Below are 24462 nucleotides of genomic sequence, written 5' to 3'. Positions count from 1 at the left end.
GGTCCGTGATTGTAACTATATTTTGATGAGCAAGCATCACGAGGTTAGGACTCCCAGTTTGAAGCATAGCTAGGAACCATAATGAGCCCCCAATGAGTGCCTGTGGTTTGTTCCTCTATGCACGAAGCACCGCCCAGGTTTTTGCTCCCCGCTACGCAGGGAGAGATGCAGCAGTAGCATTCTACAGTGCCTACGTTACCATCACAATTTTAGTGCATGCAAAGACCCCTACTCCTAATGCAAAACGGCATTCAAATCGGCAAATCAGGAAACTAGCGGACGACGGGTGTCAGAGTGGAAGGGGAACTAACGGTGCAGACTCTGATGATGATGAGGATGATGATGGTGAGGATGATGATTCTGTAAGAGAGTTATACGTATGAATACAATATTATGTGAAAGAGGAGGTAGCTAGAGATCATACCAGAAATGTTTCCTTGCGTTTGGATCAAATTATGAACAGTCACAAAATGTTGGTGTACAACAATATGCACCTTAACCGATTACATTTTGCAGAGCTCATGCTCTACATTATGACCTTGGATATGAAAATGATAATATGCATGGTCGTAATTATCGTATGCGATGCTTTTGTTTGTGTGGTTGGTGGTTGCTGATACTGTGCCTCAGTGCGCGTATGGATAATCACAGCCCGCACTCAAGTACGCACGGCGTGCAGTGGAGGCGAGGAAGTGGGAGTGAATGCGTGTTCTTATGGAGGTACACACAGGGCTTCAACATGGCCTCATCACGATATGAATGGCGCTGGTATATTCTATATTACCATATCTTGTTTGTGGTTTACATTTTATTTAGCATGTCGGCCATCAGTGGCATATGGCAGTCGCGGGCGCCAGATTGGTGTTATAGATTGTTAGGAATTGTTCCTTGTCTCGGCGTTCTCTTGTTGTTATTAATGTATTTTATTGGCATGTTGTAAAACACATCTATGCATGCGATGTGGGAGAGGCAATGTTTTTCAGTAAAATCCTGTTCTGTTGATTACTTGGCGTTGGCAATATGGTGCTCGTTTGAAATAAATATAGTCCTATCACATAATCTTCTTGATCTGGTAGGTTTGAAAAGATGCGACTCTACATGCGCTAAAATAATATAATTAAATAGAATAACGGTATTCTCCCGGCTGTAGATTGCGTTTTGTAAACTACTGAGCATGTCATTTGGGTCTCAGAGCTACTGGGCACAATGCAAAAACAGCATCATCTAGCCTACTGTAAACGAGCTATCCAGTAGCCTAATAATATAATGTATTATCGAATGTAGAGTTTCGTTTTTAAATATTGGCCCGTTTTGTAATGGTTTTACATTGATATTGAAGTGTTTTTTATGTATATACTTCCATGCTTCTACTGTAGGCCTATCTCACTGTAGGCCCCATGGTGCCTCATAATGTTGTATTTTATGACGTAGCCTATAGGATATCTCGAAACATTGCTTTTAGTTTATGCGAATTGGTAGGCCTAAATAGTATGACGAATGGTTATGTGGATATTATTTTTTTATGTAGAACTAATATAATACAGTTTGCGTTTTCATAGTGACAATTCTACAGATGCTATGAATGTAGCAGCATGTTTTTGTTTTTTGTGTGTGTGTGTGTGTTTGCAACTTAATGCATAGACCTCCCTGTTGTATTGAATGCTTACAGTGCTGTTCATATCACAGGGTCCCAGTTAAATAAATGGTGATGCATTGAGTCTCACAGGAGATAGAAAATCTGTATTGCAAAAGGGGAATGCTCTGCTCTAGTGTAATCACAGTATTACTGTCAGTACACCTATGCAGACATTATTTTAAAAAGACAGGGTTATTCATTCATTGTATTATGAGGAAGCCAAATACAGGTTGTCATATCAAAACGGGTGTGCATATTTAATGCAGGCGTTGCATTCACATGGAGATGCATGTGGAGCTAAAAATACCCCTTTCTGTTCTTGAGCATGTGAGTTATAGTGGAGAGCGAGGTCTCTTGACACTTATCAGGGGACATGTTGACTTGTTAATTAGTATATTACTGTGAGGGATTACTGTCTGTTTTCTTCCTGTTCTCTTCATTTGAGATTATCACCTTTTTTTCATTCATTCATGATATTATTAGGATTGCAGGTGGAGCTCAGGCAGGGTACCTGTGGTCTATTCCATAAATCTTTGTTTAAAGAAATGTTAATTATGTTCATACATAAAGTAATTTGGCCTGGAATAGATAATGACATTAAAGTGTGAATGGAGGGTAGGTCAATTTGAGTTTTTCTCTACATAATATATTAGAGAAACGCTGTTGAGTAAAACATAAGTTATGCCAAAGTTTGTTTTGGATTATGAGAAAAACAGTCACTCCAAGCAGAGCGGATAAGATTTAGGGATTTATAGTGCAGCTCAACTGTGTAATCTGGGTCACGGCACCAATGTAGCATCTACCAATCTGCACCCTGTTTCAGTATGGTGCTCCTGCTCCCTATAGCCTCCACCACACTCCAGCCAACTACACAAAGTTCTTTAGAGCAATAGGTTAGCAATAGTTTATGTTCATATTCAGGTTTTTACACTTTAATGTTAAATGTTGAGTCAAGAAGATATTTGGAAGAAGATATATTACTCCTTTTGGCCTTATTTAACTGCTTTTTGTACTAGTGTGACTGAATGATGTACTATTGATCATCTTATGCAACATTGATCTTTTACACAGAGGAAAAGTGTTTTATGTACAGTAAATCTGTTTTAGACATAATAAGGCCAATTTCAGATTTTGCCCACAAGTCTAGGGCCATTTCGTGAGAGGGAGGGGCTAGACATAAAGTGGCACAGGTGTAATATTTAAATCCCTGTGGGTGATGCAATTATTAATAGGGTTGTCAAACTGTGAATTTATTTTGTTTGACCTGGCTTTTACAATGGAAATACAGATGGGGAAATATAAATGCAATCATTCCTCTTCATGAGACTGCATTTATTTTTTTTGGAACAGTTTTAGATTTCCCCACTTTAATGTCTAAACCCCAGATTGAGATTGATAATCTGTAGAAGGAGGTATTCCCTGAGGGTGAGCAGACAGGCTAGCATCACTTCTCTGGACGGTTCTGACTTAGAATATGGGGACAACTACAAATACCTAGGTGTCTGGCTAGACTGTAAACTCTCCTTCCAGACTCATATTAAGCATCTCCAATCCAAAATGTATTCTAGAATCGGCTTCCTATTTCGCAACAAAGCCTCCTTCACTCTTGCTGCCAAACATACCCTTGTAAAACTGACTATCCTACCGATCCTCAACTTCGGCGATGTCATTTACAAAATAGCCTCCAACACTCTACTCAGTAAACTGGATGTAGTCTATCACAGTGCCATCCGTTTTGTCACCAAAGCCCCATATACCACCCACCACTGCGACCTGTATGCTCTCGTCGGCTGGCCCTCGCTACATATTCGTCGCCAGACCCACTGGCTCCAGGTCATCTATAAGTCTATGCTAGGTAAAGCTCTGCCTTATCTCAGCTCACTGGTCACCATAGCATAGCAACACCCACCCGTAGCACGCGCTCCAGTATCTCAGCTCACTGGTCATCCCCAAAGCCAACACCCACTTTGGCTGCCTTACTTCCCAGTTCTCTGCTGACAATGACTGGAACGAATTGCAAAAATCGCTGAAGTTGGAGACTTATATCTCCCTCACTAACTTTAAACATCAGCTATCTGAGCAGTTTACCAATTGCTGCACCTGTACATAACCCATCTGTAAATAGCCCACCCAACTACCTACCTCATCCCCATATTGTTTTTATTTACTTTTTTTGCTCTTTTGCACACCAGTATTCTACTTGCACATCATCATCTTCACATCTATCACTTCAATGTTAATTTGCTAAATTGTAATTACTTCGCTACTATGGCCAATTTATTGCCTTACCTCCTTACTCCATTTGCACACTCTGTAAATAGATTGTTCTATTGTGTTATTGTGTTATTGACTGTACTTTATTTATCCTATGTGTAACTCTGTGTTGCTTTTTGTCGCACTGCTTTGCTTTATCTTGGCCAGGTCGCAGTTGTAAATGAGAACTTGTTCTCAACTGGCCTACCTGGTTAAATATAAAAGAATAGGCATGTGTCTGTTAGGGTATCATCCTTGAGTCATCTCTACCCACTACTGGATGTTATACTTAATCACATTTTAGAGACCAGTGTCCATTTATGGTATGAGGTCTTTGGGGGATTGAAACTGGGGTGTCTCCATGGGATGGCAGGTAGCCTAGTGGTTAGACCGTTGGGCCAATTACCAAAAGGTTGCTGGATCGAATCCCTGAGCTGGCATAGTAAAAATCTGTCGGTCTACCCCTGAGCAAGGCAGTTATCATCCACCATTATCACTTTGACATTGATTATAACGCCTCGTGTTAGGTTCATTTCACTGAATCAAAGATATGTAACTTTATAATACTGGTCATTTGAATTTTTTAAATAATAATAATAATTTAAAAAATGAATTAAGTAGATAAATTGGTTTGAAACTCAGATATTGTCACCAAGACTTGACAGTGCCCTCCTGCCCTTGTAAAAGTACTAATGAGCCCTTACCGTCCTATCTTCTCTCCCTCACCACTACTCCCCTCACTCCCTTCCTTCACCTTTTCCCTCTACCCACTCTCTCCCCTCACCCCAATCCCCCATTTCCCCTATCCTCTTCTCTCTCACTTCCCTTCTCTCCCCTACCTCAACCCCTGTCTCCCCTCACCCCTCACCCCTCTCCCACAGTTGATCAGTGGAGGCTCCATCGTCAGCGCTGAGGCAGTATGGGATCATGTCACCATGGCCGACAGGGAGTTGGCATTTAAGGCAGGGGATGTCATCAAGGTCCTCGATGCATCAAATAAGGACTGGTGGTGGGGACAGATTGATGATGAAGAAGGATGGTTCCCAGCCAGCTTTGTGAGGGTGAGTGGAGCCATCAAAGATTTTCTCATTCTCTGTGGCACCGTGTCTTGCCCACCCAAGTACACTAGGGTTTACCACCTATTCTCAATACTCCGATGGATTATCCTTTGCCATTGCCTTATCATTGATAATTATCATTGATTCACTGCTCTGTTTTGAGGGCAGATATTTTAGGCATGGGTGATGATGATTATATTTTGATATAGATCAAAATATGATTATGCCATGCTAATCTCACAGGAACTAAAAATATTTACTAGGCTCCAATTGAAATACTGTGAAAACAAGAAGACTTCAGAAAAGTGAGGAGTTATTACTTTGCGGGGTTATCACTACTAGCCTTCTCCATCTGCCAACTGTAAAAATGAGTCTGAACGAGGTATGTCATGTTTTTCTCTCCAAAGGTTGAACCCCACCCACCACAACCTCAAACAAAACAGGTTTTCTATATCAACCCTATAGCAGCTCCAAGGTTCCAAAACACAACTACCAAGGTGCGTTTAATAGTTTCAGCAAGTATTTCAAAGCAACTGTTTTAACTAGCATCTCACTGCACATTGGACCACCCCATATCTAACATCCTGTCGCTTTATACTACTGCTTCCATTTGCAGACATCACCATGCTTCAAGTGTCAAGCTTGTAATAGCATTACGGTCAAACTATGGTATCTCAAACAACACTCTCTTTCTCACTCTCACTTACTCTCTTTTTCTCACACTCTGCACTCTCACTCAACTGAAAAGCGAGCACTGAGGCACTGATTCATCTCAGATCTGAATGATGAAACATGTATGACCAACCTTTTAGCAGAGGACAGGGCATATCAAACAGGTGGATAAAACGAACAAGGCTTGATGAGTGACTCAAATAAAAGCTATTTAATGGTTATTTTATGTAACCGGATTTGTTGTCATGTTGGAAGTTATTTTCAGGAACATACATTTTCTAAAATGTTAAGAGCATTTCTGGATTATTGTGCCCATCCTATGAATTGACCATACAGCTTTTGTCCACTGGTCCAAGGAAACAGAGAGAGTGGGCTCTAAATAGACACCCGTGGACAATGTACTCAGGCTGAGATATACTGTGTACACAGTACCATCAAGCACTGAGACCTGATGTCTGGAAAATATTACTTACAGCACAGGCCATATGTGAATTCTATATGGCCACATGCATATTTCAAATCAATCTCAGAAGGGTCCCATGACTCTATGTATGTTATGGTGGGGTCTAGTGTTTGTAATATAGATATAGGTTTAATGACCACAACTACCTCATATTTGCAAACAAACAGTCAGATACAGTAGGACCCAAAATGACTGCTCATCTATATCAAGGGTGTCAATAATGACTGTATGAAATAAATCATTCAAATATTGAGCTATACTAATACAATTGCTCAGAGAAATATATTTTGTTTAACAAGTATTGTTTTTTCTCAAAAAGGTAGGGGTAAGAATTATTGACAGCCCTAAAGATTCTTATAAATAATGTGGTCAAACGTTTACTATTTGGTCCCATATTCCTAGCACACAATGACTACATCAAGCTTGTGACTCAAACTTATTAGATGCATTTGCAGTTTGTTTTGGTTGTGTTTCAGATTATTTTGTGTCCAATCGAAATTAATGATTAATAATATATTGTGTCATTTTGGAGTCACTTTTACTGCAAATAAGAATATAATATTACATGACCAAAAGTATGTGGACACCTGCTCATCAAACATCTCGTTCCAAAATCATGGGCATTAATATGGAGTTGGTCCCCCTTTGCTGCTATAACAGCCTCCACCCTTCTGGGAGGGCTTTCCACTAGATGTTGGAACATTGCTGCAGGGACTTGCTTCCATTCAGCCACAAGAGCATTAGTGAGGTCGAGCACTGATGTTGGGCGATTAGGCTCGCAGTCGCTGTTCCAATTAATCCCAAAGGTGTTCGATGGAGTTGAGGTCAGGGCTCTGTGGAGGTCAGTCAAGTTCTTCCACACCGATCTCAACAAACCATTTCTCTATGGACCTCGCTTTGTGCACAGGGGCATTGTCATGCTGAAACAGGAAAGGGCATTCCCCAAACTGTTGCCACAAAGTTGTAAGCATACAATTGTCTAGAATGTCATTGTATGCTGTAGCATTACAATTTCCCTTCACAAGATTTCCCTTCATTCCTCCTCCACCAATCTTTACAGTTGGCACTATGTATTGGGGCAGGTAGTGTTCTCCTGGCATCCGCCGTACCCAGATTCCTCCGTCGGACTGCCAGATGGTGAAGCGTGATTCATCACAACAGAGAGAGTGTTTCCAATGGCAGCGAGCTTTACATCACTCCAGCCGATGCTTGGCATTGCGCATGGTGATCTTAGGCTTGTGTGCGGTTGCTTGGCCATGGAAACCCATTTTGTTAAGATCCAGACGAACAGTTCTTGTGCTGACGTTGCTTCCAGAGGCAGTTGGGAACTCTGTAGTGAGTGTTGCAATCGAGGACAGACGATTTTCACGCGCTACTCTCTTCAGCACTTGGTGGTCCTGTTCTGTGAGCTTGTGTGGCCTACCACTTCGCGGCTAAGCCGTTGTTGATCCTAGACGTTTCCACTTCACGATAACAGCACCTACAGTTGACTGGGGCAGCTCTAGCAGCGCAGAAATTTGACGAACTGACTTGTTGGAAAGGTGGCAAACTATGACGGTGCCACTTTGAAAGTCACTGAGCTCTTCAGTAAGGTCATTCTAATGCCAATGTTTGTCTATGGAGATTGTATGGCTGTGTGCTCGATTTTGTAATCCTGTCAGCAACAGGTGTGGCTGAAATAGCTGAATCCACTAATTTGAAGGGGTGTCCACATACTTTTGTATATGTAGTTTTCCTCCAAGACATGCTAACCTCTCACAATTACCAATAACAGGGGTGGTTACCATGTCTTGGGGGTATGATCTTTCTCTGAGCAATTGTATTTGTATAAAATAATATAATTTCCCAATTTTTTTTTAACATACAATATTTGAATTATTTATTTTATACAGTCATTATTGCTCATCTTTATCAAGGGTGTCAATCATTTCAGGCCCCCACTATCTGTCATTACGATTGAGCTAAACTCTAAGTAAATGAGTAAATGCTTCAACCTCATCTATTTTTTTTTATTTGACTGAATCTACCAACTGATCTCATCATCTCATCTTACTCAGTGATTGCTAGAGTTTGTGTTTGATTTTATTTATGTGACAAGAAATTATAAGCTAATTCTATGGGAAAATAGTACCTTCATATCCTAGAGGGAAATGTACCCATTAACAATACAGTTGCATCATGGCTGGCTTTGTAATGTGTATTTTTCCTGAAAAACATCATGATTGTGTAGATGTGTATTAGGAGTCAGCTACCTACCCCGTGTCCTCTGGCAAGGTTGCTAAAATTAGTTCCCTTTGAGGATTACACAAAGTGACAGTTCATTCCTTGAGATGCCTTCAAGCAACCAATGCACTAATGCGCTCACAACTCCTCCAACTCCCTCAACTAGGAGGTATCAGATTTTAATCAAACAATGAATACTGCGTAGAAGGACATCATGTTCATTGTTTCATGGTTTTATCCCTTTTGTAATACAATGTTATTTCTTGACCGTGTGTATGCGTCTTCCAATTATAATGTGGGGAGGTCAAAACAATGAAAAACTATCCACCAAATCTATTAATTTTAAAATGTTGATTACTTCTCCTTGCCATTATCATTCACCTGATGATAAGACAAAACATGTGAACAAAAAACATATGATGGGGGTCCCAGGGTCGCCGGTTTTCCTGGGAGAGTGTCCCTGGACAAGAAAAGGTTGAAGACCCCTGTTCTAGTGGCTCCTGATATTGGGGTTCGATGTGAATATAAGCAAACTGTTCATGTACAGAACTATATGGTATATATTTATCGGGTCCATACTTGCGAACATTAGAAAAAGTAGAAGTTCTCAAAATGCCCATCAGCCAATTAAAATCGTTGACGTAGTTGCATGTGATACAACGCTACATGTTAGCTTTTCCCATAGGATAACCTGCCAGACATACATGCTAACCACACCACCCGTTGCAAAATAAATGTACACATACATGTTATTCAATCATTGCACCCATACTGCTTGCGTGCGTCAACGAGAGTATGCTTAGCCAGGCGCTAACATGCTGACCAGACTGAGATGGGAGAGGCAGGACTTGCAGTGCATCAAGCGTCACAAATAGAACCAGTGTGGATGCAATGATTGAATAATATGTACAGTACCAGTCAAGAGTTTGGACTTACCTACTCATTCCAGGGTTTATTTTTACTATTTTCTACATTGTAGATGAATAATAGTGAAGACATCAAAACTAGGAAATAACCCATGGAATCATGTAGTAACCAAAAAAGTGTTAAACAAATGAAAATATATTTTTTATTTGAGATTCATCAACACCAACACCCTTTGCCTTGATGACAGCTTTGCACACTCTTGGCATTCTCTCAACCAGCTTCATGATGTTTTCACCTGGAATGCATTTCAATGAACAGGTGTGCCTTGTTAAAAGTTAAGTTGTGGAATTTCTTTCCTTCTTAATGCGTTTGTGGCAATCAGTTGTCTTGTGACAAGGTTGGGGTGGTATACAGAAGATAGCCCTATTTGGTAAAAGACCAAGTCCATATTATGGCAAGAACAGCTCAAGTAAGCAAAGAGAAACGACAGTCCATTATTACTTTAAGCCATGAAGGTTGATCAATATGGCAAATTTCAAGAACTTTGAAAGTTTCTTCAAGTGCAGTCGTACAAAACCATCAAGCGCTATGATGAAACTGGCTCTCATGAGGACCACCACAGGAAAGGAAGACCCAGAGTTAGGAAAGGTGGATACCTAGTCAGTTGTACAACCGAATGCCTTCAACTGAAATGTGTCTTACGCATTTAACCCAACCCCTCTGAATCAGAGAGGTGCGGAGGCTGCCTTAATCAACAAATTCAGGGAATAGTGGGTTAACTGCCTTGTTCCGGGGCAGAACAACAGATTTCTGCCTTGTCAGCTCAGGGATTCGATCCAGCAACCTTTCAGGTTACTGGCCCAACACGCTAACCACTAGGCTAGTTACTTCTGCTGCAGAGGATAAGTTCATTAGAGTTAACTGCACCTTAGATTGCAGCCCAAATAAACGCTTCACAGAGTTCAAGTAACAGACACATCTCAACATCAACTGTTCAGAGGAGACTGCATGAATCAGGCCTTCATGGTCGAATTGCTGCAAAGAAACCACTACTAAAGGACACCAATAAGAAGAAGAGACTTTCTTTTGCCAAGAAACATGAGCAATGGACATTAGACTGGTGGAAATCTGGTCTGATGAGTCCACATTTGAGATTTTTTGTCCAACCGGTGTGTCTTTGTGAGACACAAGGGGGCCTCAAACCCACTGTTACCGTATCCTGCAGATTCACAGTTCACTGGCATATGCTACCTGGCAGCAATAATAATGGAGGTACATGACAGCTTTTTGACAAGACCATAAGGCTCTTCAAAAAATGTAAAAGTTGTATGTTAAACGTAAATGTTGTATAGACCTCCTTTATCTTTTTCCTGTAAAAGCACATGGATGTGTGTGGAAAAACGTGAGATTTTGTCATATAGTGAAAAATCAGCACCATGCAATATTGGCACACTACAATTGTGACATACTAAGTGGAACATAAGTAAACCTTGAATTTTGAGGTTTAAAATATCCCTCTGGTGGCCAAGTTGACCTATTTTAAGAAATGCCATTGGTTGGTGGATATAAAGTATAAGATCTTTGATAGGCTGATGCGGAATTTGTTACAGGAAATAATCACTGGCCTGCTGGTCAGGTTAGCATCGTGCTAAATGTGGCAGGTTATCTTATGGGAACAGCTATACATTTAGCGTTGTATCAAGTGCAACTACGTAGATTATTTTAATTGGCTACTGCTCATTTTGAGACTGAGAAGTTTAAACTTGTGTGGACCCATATTGTTCATGAAGTTATAGCATGTTAAGGTTATATCCCTATCAATTTGCAGTGTTGGGGAAGCTACTCTGAAAATATAGTTTTCCAAGCTACCAAATAAACACAAAAAACTCTGTTTCAAGTGAGAATTTGGCAGGTCTGATGCTGAAAAATAAAGGAAATTATTGTCTACTTCACCCTTTTTTTGTGGGGCAGAAAAAAATGTTGTGTTGTTCCAGTAGTTTTCTACACTGCTACATGGCAAAAAAGTAATTAACTACTGAAAACACTACCAAGATTTGTATTGAGTTCAACTGCCACCAAAATACTGCAAAATGTAGGTAAATTACTAATTGAACTACATGTAATTCACTACTCCCCAACACTGTCAATTTGAACATTGCTGGAAACAGTGTCAGGAGCCTCAGTTGAAACAAAGGGATTGTGCAGTGCAGTCTATCAACTGTCCCATTTATCAGTAGCAAAGCTCTGTTTTAAATTCCCTGTGTCACTGCCTTACATCTTGTGAGCGCTCATGCTTAAAGCTCTATTGTGCAGTCACAGTGATGTACTCAGCCTAACCTGCAATTTCATGCTTGTTTCTTTTTCTAGTTTTGATGCATACTGTTGCTTTAGCTCAACCTATTCAATCGATACAGTTACATATCGCAATATTATTTTTGACAATATATCATATCGTATCGTTTTGACAATATTGCAATATTACTTTTGCGCTAGTTGGCTGTACCTACACCAAAACTCCAGTATTTTTCCTTCATAGCTTGTTCTCCATCTTCTTTTTAAATAGGGAGCTAATTTGTCTTCAGCACTTTTATTTCCATAATTGATCAAAACTCGTTATCATGGCTCTCTCTTGTCCCTCTACAGCAGACCTATAGTGAGGTCCCTGGCAATTCCCAACCCGCCTGACTATTCAATGTAAAGGCTTCGTTAGAATTGAAGATAAATTACAATGTTTTTTGAACAGGTACCTATTTTACGGGTGCATCAGAGGAATGAAGGCCTGATATGGATATTTCTATATTTTTTTAACATGTTTTTGACAAATCTAATTATCATACACATTGTTCAATTTAAACTGAAGAAGTAGCATTGAAAATTAATTTGAATAGGGAGAAAAAGCCCCATGGCTTTGGAATTAATATGGTGTTGTTTTTTGTGTATTTTAATAATATTTTAGATCACTTACAACCCGAACCCTGATTGTTGATGCTACTGTTTATTTGTCCAGGCTGACATGTTGTGTTCTGCTGTCCTCAGCTGTGGGTGAACCAGGAGGAAAGCACGACGGTAGAGACAGTTGAGGGGGCTAGCCCCAGCCCCAGTGAGGTCCAGAACGGGCATGCGGAGGCCAGCCCCAGCAGCAGCGACTGTCTTTGCCTGGGCCAAACCGTCCAGAACAGAGACCAGATGAGGGCCAACGTAATCAACGAGATCATGAGCACAGAGCGCCACTACATCAAACACCTGAAGGACATATGTGAGGTAGGCTTGGCTGGCTAGAGGAGATCTTCCAGAGACAGAAGGGCATATGTGAAGCAGAGGTTATAGACCATGGATGGGCAACTTTGATTGGGGTGGGGGCCACAAAAAATCTGAAATGTCATGAGGGGCTACAGTGGGTCACGGGTCTACGTATCCATATAACCTAGTGTTGGGCTAGTAAATGAAAGGTCGCTCGCTGGTTCGAATACCCGAGCCAACAAGGTGAAAAATCTGTTGATGTTCCTTTGATTAAGGCACGTAACCCTAATTTGCTCCAGGGGTGCCGTACTACTATGCAGCACCCTGTAAAACAACACACTTCACCGCACTTCTCCGGTGTATGTAACAATAAAACATCTTACATGCAGTCAGTGCCAGCCCTATCCTTTTGGGGCCCCTAAGTGACATTTTGTTGGGGGCTAAATATTTTAGACATTTTTGGTCGTTTTGGTCTTCGGCAAGGGTTTTACGCCCCTTCATCAGTGATTGGTCAACAGTAGGGATTCTTCAATGAAATGTTTGTTGTCATTCAATGAGAGACGACTCATTTTCATGCACATTGTTTCACTTGCAAAATACTGCAGATGAAAAAAAAAAGACCTCTGCAAAACTTCAAAATTAATTACAGATTTCTTAAGTTATCTTAGATTAATTCAGGATATTTTGAGGTGTGTATACTGGCTATGGCATCTCAAGAGGGACAAACTGTCCTATTGCCATTTATTTTTTTATTTTCAAGCGTTCTTTTATGAGAATATGCGAGGCACAGACGTTCACTTCACCTAGTCGAGTTCTGCTAGGAGCAAACTGAACCTAGTATGCAGACTCCTTTATGCACTATGCTTTTCCGCACGCTTACTATACAACAGATCAATATAGTCTACCAGTCAACTGTCTATCCTGCCCTCTATCGATAGTGACAATAGTGGTTGTTGGATCGTTTGTACAGATCTACAATAGGTTAACTATCAATTATACCACACATAAAATAATTTAAATCTGCACCAATTTTCCATATCAATCAACAAGATGGAGGAATAGCTGATAGGCAGTGGGGAGGCCAGGTGCGTCACTAGGCATTAAAGAACAGTGAAGACATGCAGCTTAAAAAGCCCCCGTATTGATCTTGTTTAGGGACAATAAAATTATCCTACCAGGACTAGCCTACAACACCACAATCCAATTAATAATTGCATTATTGTTTTCAAGTGAGTACAATTGAGTACAATTCTACTCTAGGCTGTAAACTGCAGTGAAAATGTAATTTGAATAATGGCGCAAAAGCCTTGTTTCATTCCATTTGAATCAGCTGTGGGTCTACTTTGGACAGATTATAGAAAGGTACAATAGCAGCCCCGTCTGGCTGTATTTTTTTCTTCTGATACTGATGCGTTGTCTGTTGCCGATCATCATTCTCCCAAGTCATCCTTTCTATGCTCCCAGCAGGCCCAGTTATTCAGGAAAGCTTAACAGGGTTCTGCCTCCTTTCCGATCCGAGCGGTTATGACTCAAACTTTTTTAATTATTTTAAAATAATTATTTCACCTTTATTTAACCAGGTAGGCAAGTTGAGAACAAGTTCTCATTTACAACTGCGACCTGGCCAAGATAAAGCAAAGCAGTGTGACACAGACAACAACACAGAGTTACACATGGAGTAAACAAACAAGCCAATAACACAATAAACAAGTCAGTGATACAGTAGAAAAAAGAAAGTCTATATACAGTGTGTGCAAAAGGCATGAGGAGGTAGGCAATAAATAGGCCATAGGAGCAAATAATTACAATTTAGCAGATTAACACTGGAGTGATAAATGAGCATATGAAGATGTGCATGTAGAGATACTGGTGTGCAAAAAGAGCAGAAAAGTAAATAAAATAAAAACAGTAAGGGGATGAGGTAGGTAGATAGGGTGGGCAATGTACAGATGGGCTATGTACAGCTGCAGCGATCGGTTAGCTGCTCAGATAGCTGACCTATAACCTAACGCTACAATCTATCCTAAATATTTGTCATTTAACTTTTAAAATTCATTACCTTTTATATGTGGCATAAACACAACCAGTCACAATGCTTTAATCTGATAAGGCTACTTCAAAAGTCTCCTGTAAGCTGCCTGCGCACGTTCATCCACTCCATTCCAATATAATTCCAGCATCCAAACTGTGCAGCGGCCATTTGATTAATGGAAAGAGACATATGTTACAAAACACCAAAAAGTTTAATTACAATCGAGATTGTCAAACAAAGCCTTCGATTCTGAGTAGGGAGGGATGCATTTCTGCTGGTCAAGATTGACATACTCTACTTCAGTGGTCTCCAACCTTTTCTATTATGAGAGATACTTTTTAAAAATGAAACGTCACAAGCTACAATTTCCTTTATAGCTTTCAAATATGCACATTATTCTCTCCCCTGCAACTCTTCCCCAGGTCCTTAGTGTACATGAGAAAATAATGTTTCTGTTAATATACCTGGTAAAATAATAGTTAATAAACAACTCTAAAGGGGGCCCTATAAAATCTGAGATTTTTTTCCCCCTGAATGCTGTTTTATATTTTCCAAAATTCAGTTTTCTCAGTTTTATTGTTCCTGGTTTTAGATATTCTTTTTTTTACTCTTAAAACTACAATTGTTCATAGATAAACAATGAAATTGGATGTTCTGAGTCCATGTCAATGCTTACATCACATCAGAAGACCATTTATTTTAGGTCTGTAAGGAAATTAACAAGTAGATTTTTGAGTGTAATTCCCCTTTAATTGCACATCTGGCCCTTTAATTGTGCATATAGTGAGCGCGGAATGTGCGGTATAATGTGCAAGTCTAGTGATGGTTCTTTTTCTGCTGATGTTCATTTCATGGCAAACTTTGCAAATAACAAATAATATATACAAACGATACACTTCTGCCAGGTAAGCCTACTTTTCAGTTAACATTTAAGTTAGAAGGTTTTGGGGAAAGTATTTCTGTTAAACCACAAGACGGTTATCATATCAACTGGCTACACACGGAGTGATGCACATAAACGCACACCACACAGACACGGCATTATTGCTGGAAATTAATTGGCAGATATTGTGTTAGGTTTGTCTTTTTAAGCTATTAGTAGCTAACCAATGGTTGGGATAATGTTGCAGTTGATTGGATAGTAGCTGGGAGCTTGCAGTGTCCGATACTTGGGAGATTTATTTATGACAGTTTGTGGTGGAACACGTGAAAATTGCATGCACTTTCAGAATTGTTTGGCGAGCTATTCGTATGAGGCCTTTGAGTTACTGGTAGTTTGTGATCGACCTGTTGGAGACCCATGCTCTACTTGATTTTGGTGTTGACAACGCAAACCATGATGATACGCGTTCCAACTCGGTATGCGGTTACGCGTTGGTTTGGTTGCGTGTGGTGCATTGGCACAGAAACCTGTTGGTGGAAAATTCGTTGCATGTATTTATAAATGTCATAACATGTTAAACGGATTTCCCCCTAGCTGATCATTGTCTGCAGCCGATTCTGATCGTAGTGTAACGAGACAGGGAGGGAGTCATTTTTTGTTGTTGTCCATTTTTGGGTCGTTGTCTGCGCAGTGTTGCAAACTAATTTCCAGGGAAAGTTGCTAGAGGCAGGTTGATTTGTTGCTAAATGACGTTGTGGTGTCATTATGTAGAATACACAATAACGTTACTCAAATTGACTGGCCATCTCAGCAAAAAATATGATTTGACATTACAGACACCCACTCTTTTCTGTACTTCTGGCTGTACAATTTTGATTGAGACATGTTGATTGATGTTGTATTCAAGGTCAAACATTTGTGACCAACTATATTCATTGGATTTGGCTTGTCGAACCCGTACTACTGCTGCTGCAGTCAGACGTTACTCACAATGTACTTTTGCAGCCAGGCACGTGTGTTGTGACTTGAGTGTGTGACAGAGAACATCGTTTTTGTGCCATTTAGAGGGAAAATGCGTGCATTTTAGCGTTTGAGTCACTTTTCAAAAGTTGCTAAAAGTTCCAAATACATTTTTTAAAAGTTGCTCAATTTGTAGCTAGTTTGCTGTTTGGGAAAAAAAAGTTGCCAGGGTAGTCTGAAAAGTTGCTAAATCTAGCAACAAAATTTGGTAAATTGGCATCACTGTGTCTGCGAACCCTTAACCTTCTGGACCGTTAGCCCTGAGTGGCATTGACTGTGCCACAAAACCATGCTAAAGTGGTAAAGTCGATAACTTCATGTATAAATACAACGGTTGCTACAGTTATTGTTATTTATGGTGGTAATCATTATTTTTGAGTACATTTTGAGGGGGCAGGATGTGCAAACAGTTTTACAGTACAAAGGGAGGGTCATGTGAAGAACAAAAAATGTGTTGGGAGGGGAGTGCAGTTTGTTTTAATGACATCTCGAGTTGCCTACCTCTGTTTTAGACAATTGCCTTGTTTTTAGAGCATTACCCAACCACTATTCATAGCAAGATAAGACAGGTTATTAGTGATGATCCAGTATTAAATATTTTATGGGCTTGAAAAAAAGTGTATATCTATGTACCCAATAAACTGTATATCCAATATTTCCACAGTGCTATAACAGCTCTTGTGCAGATTTAGATTATGCAGTACAGTGCTTTCCATGGACTAGGAACAAAATGTGTCTAAAGGCAAACTTCAGTCAATTATGTTCTAAAGAGTAGTGACATGCTACAGTGTTTTAGTGAGAGATTAGAAGCGATGGCTGACCCGTAAGTGCTGGTTGTGGGCTCAGAAATAGCATCCCTCCCATCCCACACCACTCTTCCCCAGCATATATAGAAACAAGCACTCCATCTCTTCACGCACCACCTGTCTCCGTCAAACAACACACCCAGGAGAGTACATGAAAAAGTACTCAAAAAGCTGTTACCCAATCAGACGTTTTTCATCAGTTTTCCCTCTGTTCCCACATAAATATTACATAATCACAATGTGCTTCGAAACCCCCAAAAATGACGCAGAGAAAACATAATTGTGTAAGCAACATCACATGGCAAATCGTAATGCCTAGGTGACTGGGAATGCGTATTGAAGCGTGATGGGTCCCTTAATAAGTGTGAAACTATATGATTTTTCATGAATGACTTGAAATGTTATTGGAGAAATGAGCTCCCACAGAGGGGATGAGTTACATAACTGAGACTCTTGCTTATAGAGCTGTAGCCATCTTCCCTGCCTTTGTTTCCCTCTAGATCTAATCTGGGGAAAATGGGGTTAGAAAAATAAATTCGATGGGAAATTAAACAGTGAATAAACAATGATTATGATTCAGTCATTGGCACTGACGCCTTTTTTAAACTCAGACAAAACTGTTTGAATGCCCTGTGTCATGTACAAATATTCCCAGTGTGAAATAGTTCCCAGTTCAATAATTGCACGCGCAGATCTTTATGTGAATGGCTGAGCTCGTGCGGATGTTTCTCTCACCCTGTCATGACCTCGAAAAACTGTTCTGTGAGAACGTGCATTTGCTTCACACATCTGCCATTCAATGGTGGTCAGGAGTATTGACACTAACCAATCAGAAGCTTGTTGAGGCGTGAGGTTGGCATATATACACCCGGACTCACGTGTCTAAGTGCTGAGGGTTGATGTGAGGAGAGATATGTTGCCAGTGTGAAGACTTGGGCGCTATGGGAGGGTGAGAAAGAAACATCCCCCTAGCTCCGCCATCCACATAAAGAGACGCCTGTGCAATTATTGAACTGGGAATATTTTCATGTTGGGAGAAATTTTACATGACGTTACAATCACAACACTATCAGAACGATTGGGAACTATTTCATGCTGGGAAGATTTTTACATGACACCCTGCAGTAAAGAAAAAATAATCTGAGATGCCATGCAACATCAGTGAAATACTATCCTTTGACATGCATAATATTGGATCAAAACCATTTGTTTTTCTTTGTTGCCTCAGGGTTACTTCCGGCAATGTAAAAAAAGAAGAGACATGTTCAATGATGACCAGTTGAGGGTCATATTTGGGAACATTGAAGATATCTACAGGTTTCAAATGGGCTTTGTCAGAGACCTGGAGAAGCAGTACAATACAGAAGAACCTCATCTCAGTGAAATAGGTCCCTGCTTCCTAGAGCATGTAAGCATTTTTGTATCTCTCAGGATTTCAAGTGTTTTTTAAATGTAATCCCTCGATAGGTTTGCATAAACCTTGTGTATCATATCTACATGTCCATTGGATTCTCATCATTTTTCATACATCTGAGAACCTTGATGACGGGGCATTTCAGAGTTCCCTTTGGTTATTCATTTCAATGGTAACTTAAGGCAGTAGTGCACCCTCGATATTTTGTTAACTCCAAAAAAGAAATTCCGCTCATTTCAGGATTTCAAACATACTGTGTACATGTTTATCTGTTGCAGCAAGATGGCTTTTGGATCTACTCAGAGTACTGCAACAACCACGTGGATGCCTGCATGGAGCTCTCTCGGCTGATGAAGGATGGCCGCTATCAGCATTTCTTCGAGGCGTGTCGCCTGGTGCAGCAGATGATTGACATCGCCATTGATGGCTTCCTGCTCACGCCCGTCCAGAAGATCTGCAAGTACCCTCTGCAGCTGGCAGAGCTGCTCAAGTACACTGTCCAGGAGCACAGGTACCTGTCCCTTAGTCTCAATGTCACATCAAATATTTACATTCACCTCTGTGTCATGATGAAGCATTGTTTCTACTGATAAAGATCCTGCTGGAATGATTGGTATTTTTTGCTCTCATGCTAATTGGCCAGTATGAGACTTGAGGATCTTTCATTAATATGTGAGGATCCTAGACGTGGATGCTAAACTTAAAGTATTGTTGTTTTGTGCAGTGAAGCTGGGATAGAGATGTGGCACGGTATGCATGCCTGACTATCTACAGTTCTTTTGTTGACCTATTCCTCCTTCTTAGTCACCCCCACTATAACATTGTGTCTCCTCCCCTCTCGTAGTGACTACCGTTACGTCGCTGCAGCGCTGGCTGTCATGCGGAACGTCACTCAGCAGATTAACGAGAGGAAGCGTCGCCTGGAAAACATTGACAAGATAGCACAGTGGCAGGCGTCTGTGCTGGACTGGGAGGTAGGACTGAGACAGGGTGACATGGCTGAGGAACTAACGAGTACTGTGGGACAAACAAACAACAAGCTGTTTTTAGTTAATGGTTTTGCTCTGTCAACTCACTCCATTACTACTAGTTTGTTTTGGTCAGAGTTTGAAACATAATGTATTTTACAATGCAAATATTTTGATAAGCTGTCACGTAGACCTTCTATGAAGGTTTAGAGGCAAGAAGTTGTTTCTTCCAAAGGAAAATGTATCAATTGCTCCTTTTGGAGTATGTACTCTTTTGATGAAATAAGAAAACAGACTGTCAGATGCGGTGCATTTTTGAAGCACTCCGTTTCATCGGGATGAAGTTAATCAGGAGTGAGAAGAGGAAGTGGAAGGATCTGTGTTGCTAGGCTCGAGCCTGTATTTGATGTGAGAGAGCTAGCGTTATCAGGCCACTCTGACCTAGTTGAAGAGTTTTTCCAGAGTTGCACAATCACTGAGGTACTGTAATTATGTCAAGTAAAAAAAAAATCAAACCCACCAGAGTTCTACTTTGTCACCATCTATGTATTTGAGGAAGTGGAAGCCTGTCTTACCAGAGGAAGCCTGTCTTACCAGTCAGTATCTTATCAGTCACTTTTCTAATGTCATAAGCATAAAAGGATTCCGTTTTGTTGACTATGTATCACAGACTGTGTTATTGATCCTGTTTAAAGATCTGACCATCTTGTATTTCTCTGTGCAGGGGGATGATATTCTAGACAGGAGTACAGAGCTGGTCTACACTGGGGAGATGTCATGGATCTACCAGCCATATGGGCGGAGTCAGACCAGGGTCTTCTTCCTGTTCGACCATCAGATGGTTCTGTGTAAAAAGGTAAGGTGTCCACATCTGGGTCACAAATGCTATTTAATTGATCGGAACCAGTCTTGGCACTCCCAGGTGTACATATTGCCTATGTAACCCCTCTCTTTTGCAGACAGAGTTGGCAGGAATTTGTTTAGAATGTGATCAACCTGTCAATTTGTTTGTGAATAAAACATGGCAGCAAAATCAGTACGCGTGTTTGTACCCTTAGTTACACTCCCAGGTTCAAGGCAAATGAAGGTCGCTGCTTGAAAGAGTCAAGTCACCAGATTAATGTGCTTAAGGGGTAATGATTTATTGTGCGAAACAGAAAGTCACAGGCTTGTATGAGAAAATGCTTAGCCTCACCGCTGTGGTGACAAAGACAGCTTAGGACATTATAACTACCGTTCTGATGACTGAACAGGCTTGTTTGATAGTAGTTTTTATGACAGCAATTCCTCTTTACTCCCCAATTCCGACAAGACATTTGAGTCATATACACAAAACTTAAGCTGTTAAAAAAAATAAGCATCTCAAGAAAAAAATAGAAATTTACGAAGTTCTGAAATGCATCCAATAGCTCAACATGTGTTGAGAGATTCTCAAATGTCATGCTAAGAAATTCTCAATTCACGGAAGTGTTTAGCTCTTAAACCCACAATCAATCCCATGAATTAGGCCTATTAGTATGAGTCTTTGTAAAAGCTTAGTCATTCAAATGTGATGGTAGCTCACAGACTTCACAGTGAGGGAAATTCTGTGTGATATATTGTCACCATGCAATTTGTAGTTTGAAATTAAAATGGTCAGGAATACATCTTTAATTCAGCTCTTGAAAATGGACCCTGTGGTACTTGTTGTAACAGAACTGGATGGAGATTCATTCCTGCTTGTCTGTGGGGTCTTATCTTTTATCTCCATCCCCTCAGCACTGTGATTGATTCCTGCACCTGAGGTGGATGACAACAGTGTTGTAACATTAGGCTGTCATGTCCAAAGGGGAGCTAAGGGGAAGCTGACAGACTTACAGTACAGTACACAGGGCTGTTGTGTCTCTCAGAGTTTACCGCTACCGCTGGGACATGTGTGACACAAGCTCTTTGAGGGGACAGGAATACATAGTACGCAGCAGAAACATCACTAATGGGGATGGGACACCTGGAATCAGGAGCAGCTGTTTACAGCAAAGTGCATTATTCATCAGGGTGATTGCATGGAACCCTGTCTATCACAGGGAAATTGATCGGCTGCAATTAGTAAAAATGCACTTATTTCTTCCTGGCTGCCAGGATTTCAAGCCTTTTCATTTCCTGTCTGTCACCTGGGTTTCGCAGTGCCTCACTATTGTTCAAAGCACTGGTGTAGATAATTCAAAGTAAATTAGAATCCACTCTCTACTTTATTTTTCCTTTCCCTTCCGCTCCTCACTCCCTTACTTTTCCCTCAGGACTTAATACGACGAGACATCCTGTACTACAAGGGCCGCATGGATATGGACAGGTACAATTTAGTTGATGCTGTGGATGGGCGGGATGATGACTTCAATGTGAGTGTGAAGAATGCGTTCAAGCTGAGTAATAAGGACTCCGACGAGATCCACATCTTCCTGGCCAAGAAGCTGGAGGAGAAACTTCGCTGGCTAAAAGCTTTTCACGAGGAACGCAAGATGGTGCAAGAGGATGAAAAAATAGGTGTGTATGTGAAAGAAATGTTCATTTGTACAACAAATGAAAATGGTGAATGAATATAAGAATTATTTATATTTTTCAGGGTTTGAGATATCAGAGTATCAGAAGCGACAAGCAGCGATGACAGTGCGAAGAATGACCAAACAAAAAGGTAAATGCACACTTTCCCAAATTAGTTAACTAACAGTTTCTGTTTTTAGTCCATCTCTCTCCTCCTTAATATATCTCTCCTCCCATGTGTAGGCCATAGGTCTGTGCCCCCTGGATACCCCCCTCCTATGGACCCCATGAATCCAGGACAGTACTTGGTAGGAGACGGCATGGAACAATCAGAATTTGAATTCCCTGAACCTGAAAGGTGCAAGTCTCCCTTCTGGCAGAGCTTCAGCAGGTTAACCCCCTTTAGGAAATAGAGAAGAGATATATTTTAGAAAGACCACCTTATTTTTTTTTGAGAAGCACCATTGTATTTCAATTGTGACTCTTAAGGGAAAGCTGAACACGAGTATTTGGATTGTCAAACATTTAGCTTGTGAGCATCTCATTGATGACTGTACTGTTGTAATCACTTTACCTGTATGACTGCAATGACAACTACCACAGCGAATGACCACACCTTTGGAACCTGAGAGAAACCAAAACACCTTCCTATCTCTTGATCTGTGAGAATATTTTTGTGACCTCTACTAATCCTTGGACAATGGAAAAGGGAACCGTGAGTTTCAAGGAAAGACTAACAGAACATTTGTGTCCACATTTAAAACTGAGGAAGCACTAGTCATACATTGATCTTTATGCCAAATCTGGTTGTGTCCTACAGTTCACTGTGACCTTAATGGGCATTTTATGAGTTTTTTTTTCATTTATTTTTTGGTTAAAGTAAAATGCTGGCCAGATTCATCAGTCTTGTATTGTTTTTGAGTATTTATTTCCATTTTATTTTTGTTAATTTATAATGCATGATGAAGTCCATTGTAGGTATTAATTGTGCAATTATATTCTTACGGGTCAAAGGAAAAAGAGAATCCGCATCATCAACTTCAGTGTGACTCATTCAAATACATCTTATATTGTTGACAGGGTATATATGTTGTATATATTTTTATTACATGTAGGTACTTAAGTCTGATAGGAATATCATCTCGTGGTGTTCTCTTAAATAGTCATTCACACTGATTTTGCATAACCAGGATGGTAGTTTGAGACCTGATATAACAGTAGGCTATATTCAGCTATCATTGCATAGTGCTTTCTTTACCACCGGGCACCTCAGTCATTGTAGAATAATATGTGGTTATAGTTGCACTTACCTAAGATCCATCTGTGATTTCATCAGGTAGAAGAGTCTGCTAGAATGCCTTTCAACCACCCAAGTCATTTAACAAAGATTGTGATCGCATAAGTTTCAGAAATAAAAAGGCCTACCATAAAATTATTTGGCGATAGTTCCATAAATGACCATGGTTAAACCCCTATTCATTGGCTTTATTTTCATTCTTGATAGTGAAAGCTTTATTGGTTAGGACAAAAAAAAGAATACCACTTTAAGGTAGCCAAACTACAGTTGAAACATCTTGGTAGTCCCTTTCCTGTGGTGGCTTTCATAGTGCCAGCACAATGTTATGACATGACTGATTTTACGCCTGTCATTGCAGGATAAATCCTTCGCTTGGTCTGCCACCAGACTTAGATGAAGCAGAAGATGGGGAACATTTCAGGGGGATTCCAGTGTGTTTATTATTATTATTTTTTTAGGCATTATGATGGCTACTTCAACAACAGTTATATCAGAATTTCACATGAAAAATGCAAAGGAAATGCTGGTGGTCAAGCTTGTTATCTATATTTGTATTCAAAGGGTAAAAACAATTTTTAAAAGGATATTTATTTATATGCCTAAAAAAATCAACTAGGATTTAATACATTGCATTAGATACAGTATAAAAGCGCAATATGAAAGTGTGCAGTAATATTGAAGGAAAAAAACACTTTAAATATTAAGGCATTTTCTCTTGATGAACTGATATGTAACATTCATACATTTATTTTAAAAAGTGCATTTTATAATGAAAACAAATGCTTAAATATCTGAATTGATAAGTTGTTTTATTTCATTTTTGGTTTTATTGATGATTTATCATTAATTCTGTGACTATGGCTTGGAATAAATCAAAATGCGTTAACATGATTGTTTCCTTCTTAATAATTGAATTTGTGCAGTACCCTGCTAGGTGTTAATTGATGTGCATTAACACACTCTAATGAGAGGGATAACCACCAAGATTATCTAACTTCATTTCTCTGAATGCCAGGTGTTTGTTTACTTTTTCCTCAAATGATCACCATCTCTCCTTATCTTTCCTTCTTAATGTATCAAAAGACAGTCTAATGAAGCACACCAACCTGTAAG

General features: G+C 40.1%; 1 protein-coding gene across 4 annotated transcripts; it reads left to right on the top strand.

The window, feature by feature from the left end:
- The first annotated feature begins 154 nt into the window (after window positions 1-154).
- On the top strand, window positions 155-24235 carry LOC106567797 (rho guanine nucleotide exchange factor 9-like). 4 transcript variants are annotated; one of them, XM_014137534.2, is made up of 11 exons: window positions 155-345; window positions 4771-4950; window positions 5355-5444; window positions 12209-12433; window positions 18382-18561; window positions 18846-19078; window positions 19412-19541; window positions 20260-20391; window positions 21812-22055; window positions 22135-22203; window positions 22296-24235. In XM_014137534.2, exons 1-11 carry the CDS (start codon window positions 325-327, stop codon window positions 22463-22465), a joined length of 1674 nt encoding a protein of 557 aa, XP_013993009.1. In that variant the 5' UTR covers window positions 155-324; the 3' UTR covers window positions 22466-24235. The 4 variants fall into 4 exon arrangements, with proteins under 4 accessions (XP_013993009.1, XP_013993014.1, XP_013993012.1 ...); XM_014137537.2 differs by lacking the exon at window positions 155-345 and adding an exon at window positions 671-768; XM_014137539.2 differs by lacking the exon at window positions 5355-5444.
- The last annotated feature ends 227 nt before the right edge of the window (window positions 24236-24462 follow it).

This window comes from Salmo salar, chromosome ssa13, assembly GCF_905237065.1.
Source record: "Salmo salar chromosome ssa13, Ssal_v3.1, whole genome shotgun sequence".
Taxonomy (NCBI): Eukaryota; Metazoa; Chordata; class Actinopteri; order Salmoniformes; family Salmonidae; genus Salmo; species Salmo salar.
This window is presented reverse-complemented; position numbering and strand designations above follow the sequence as displayed.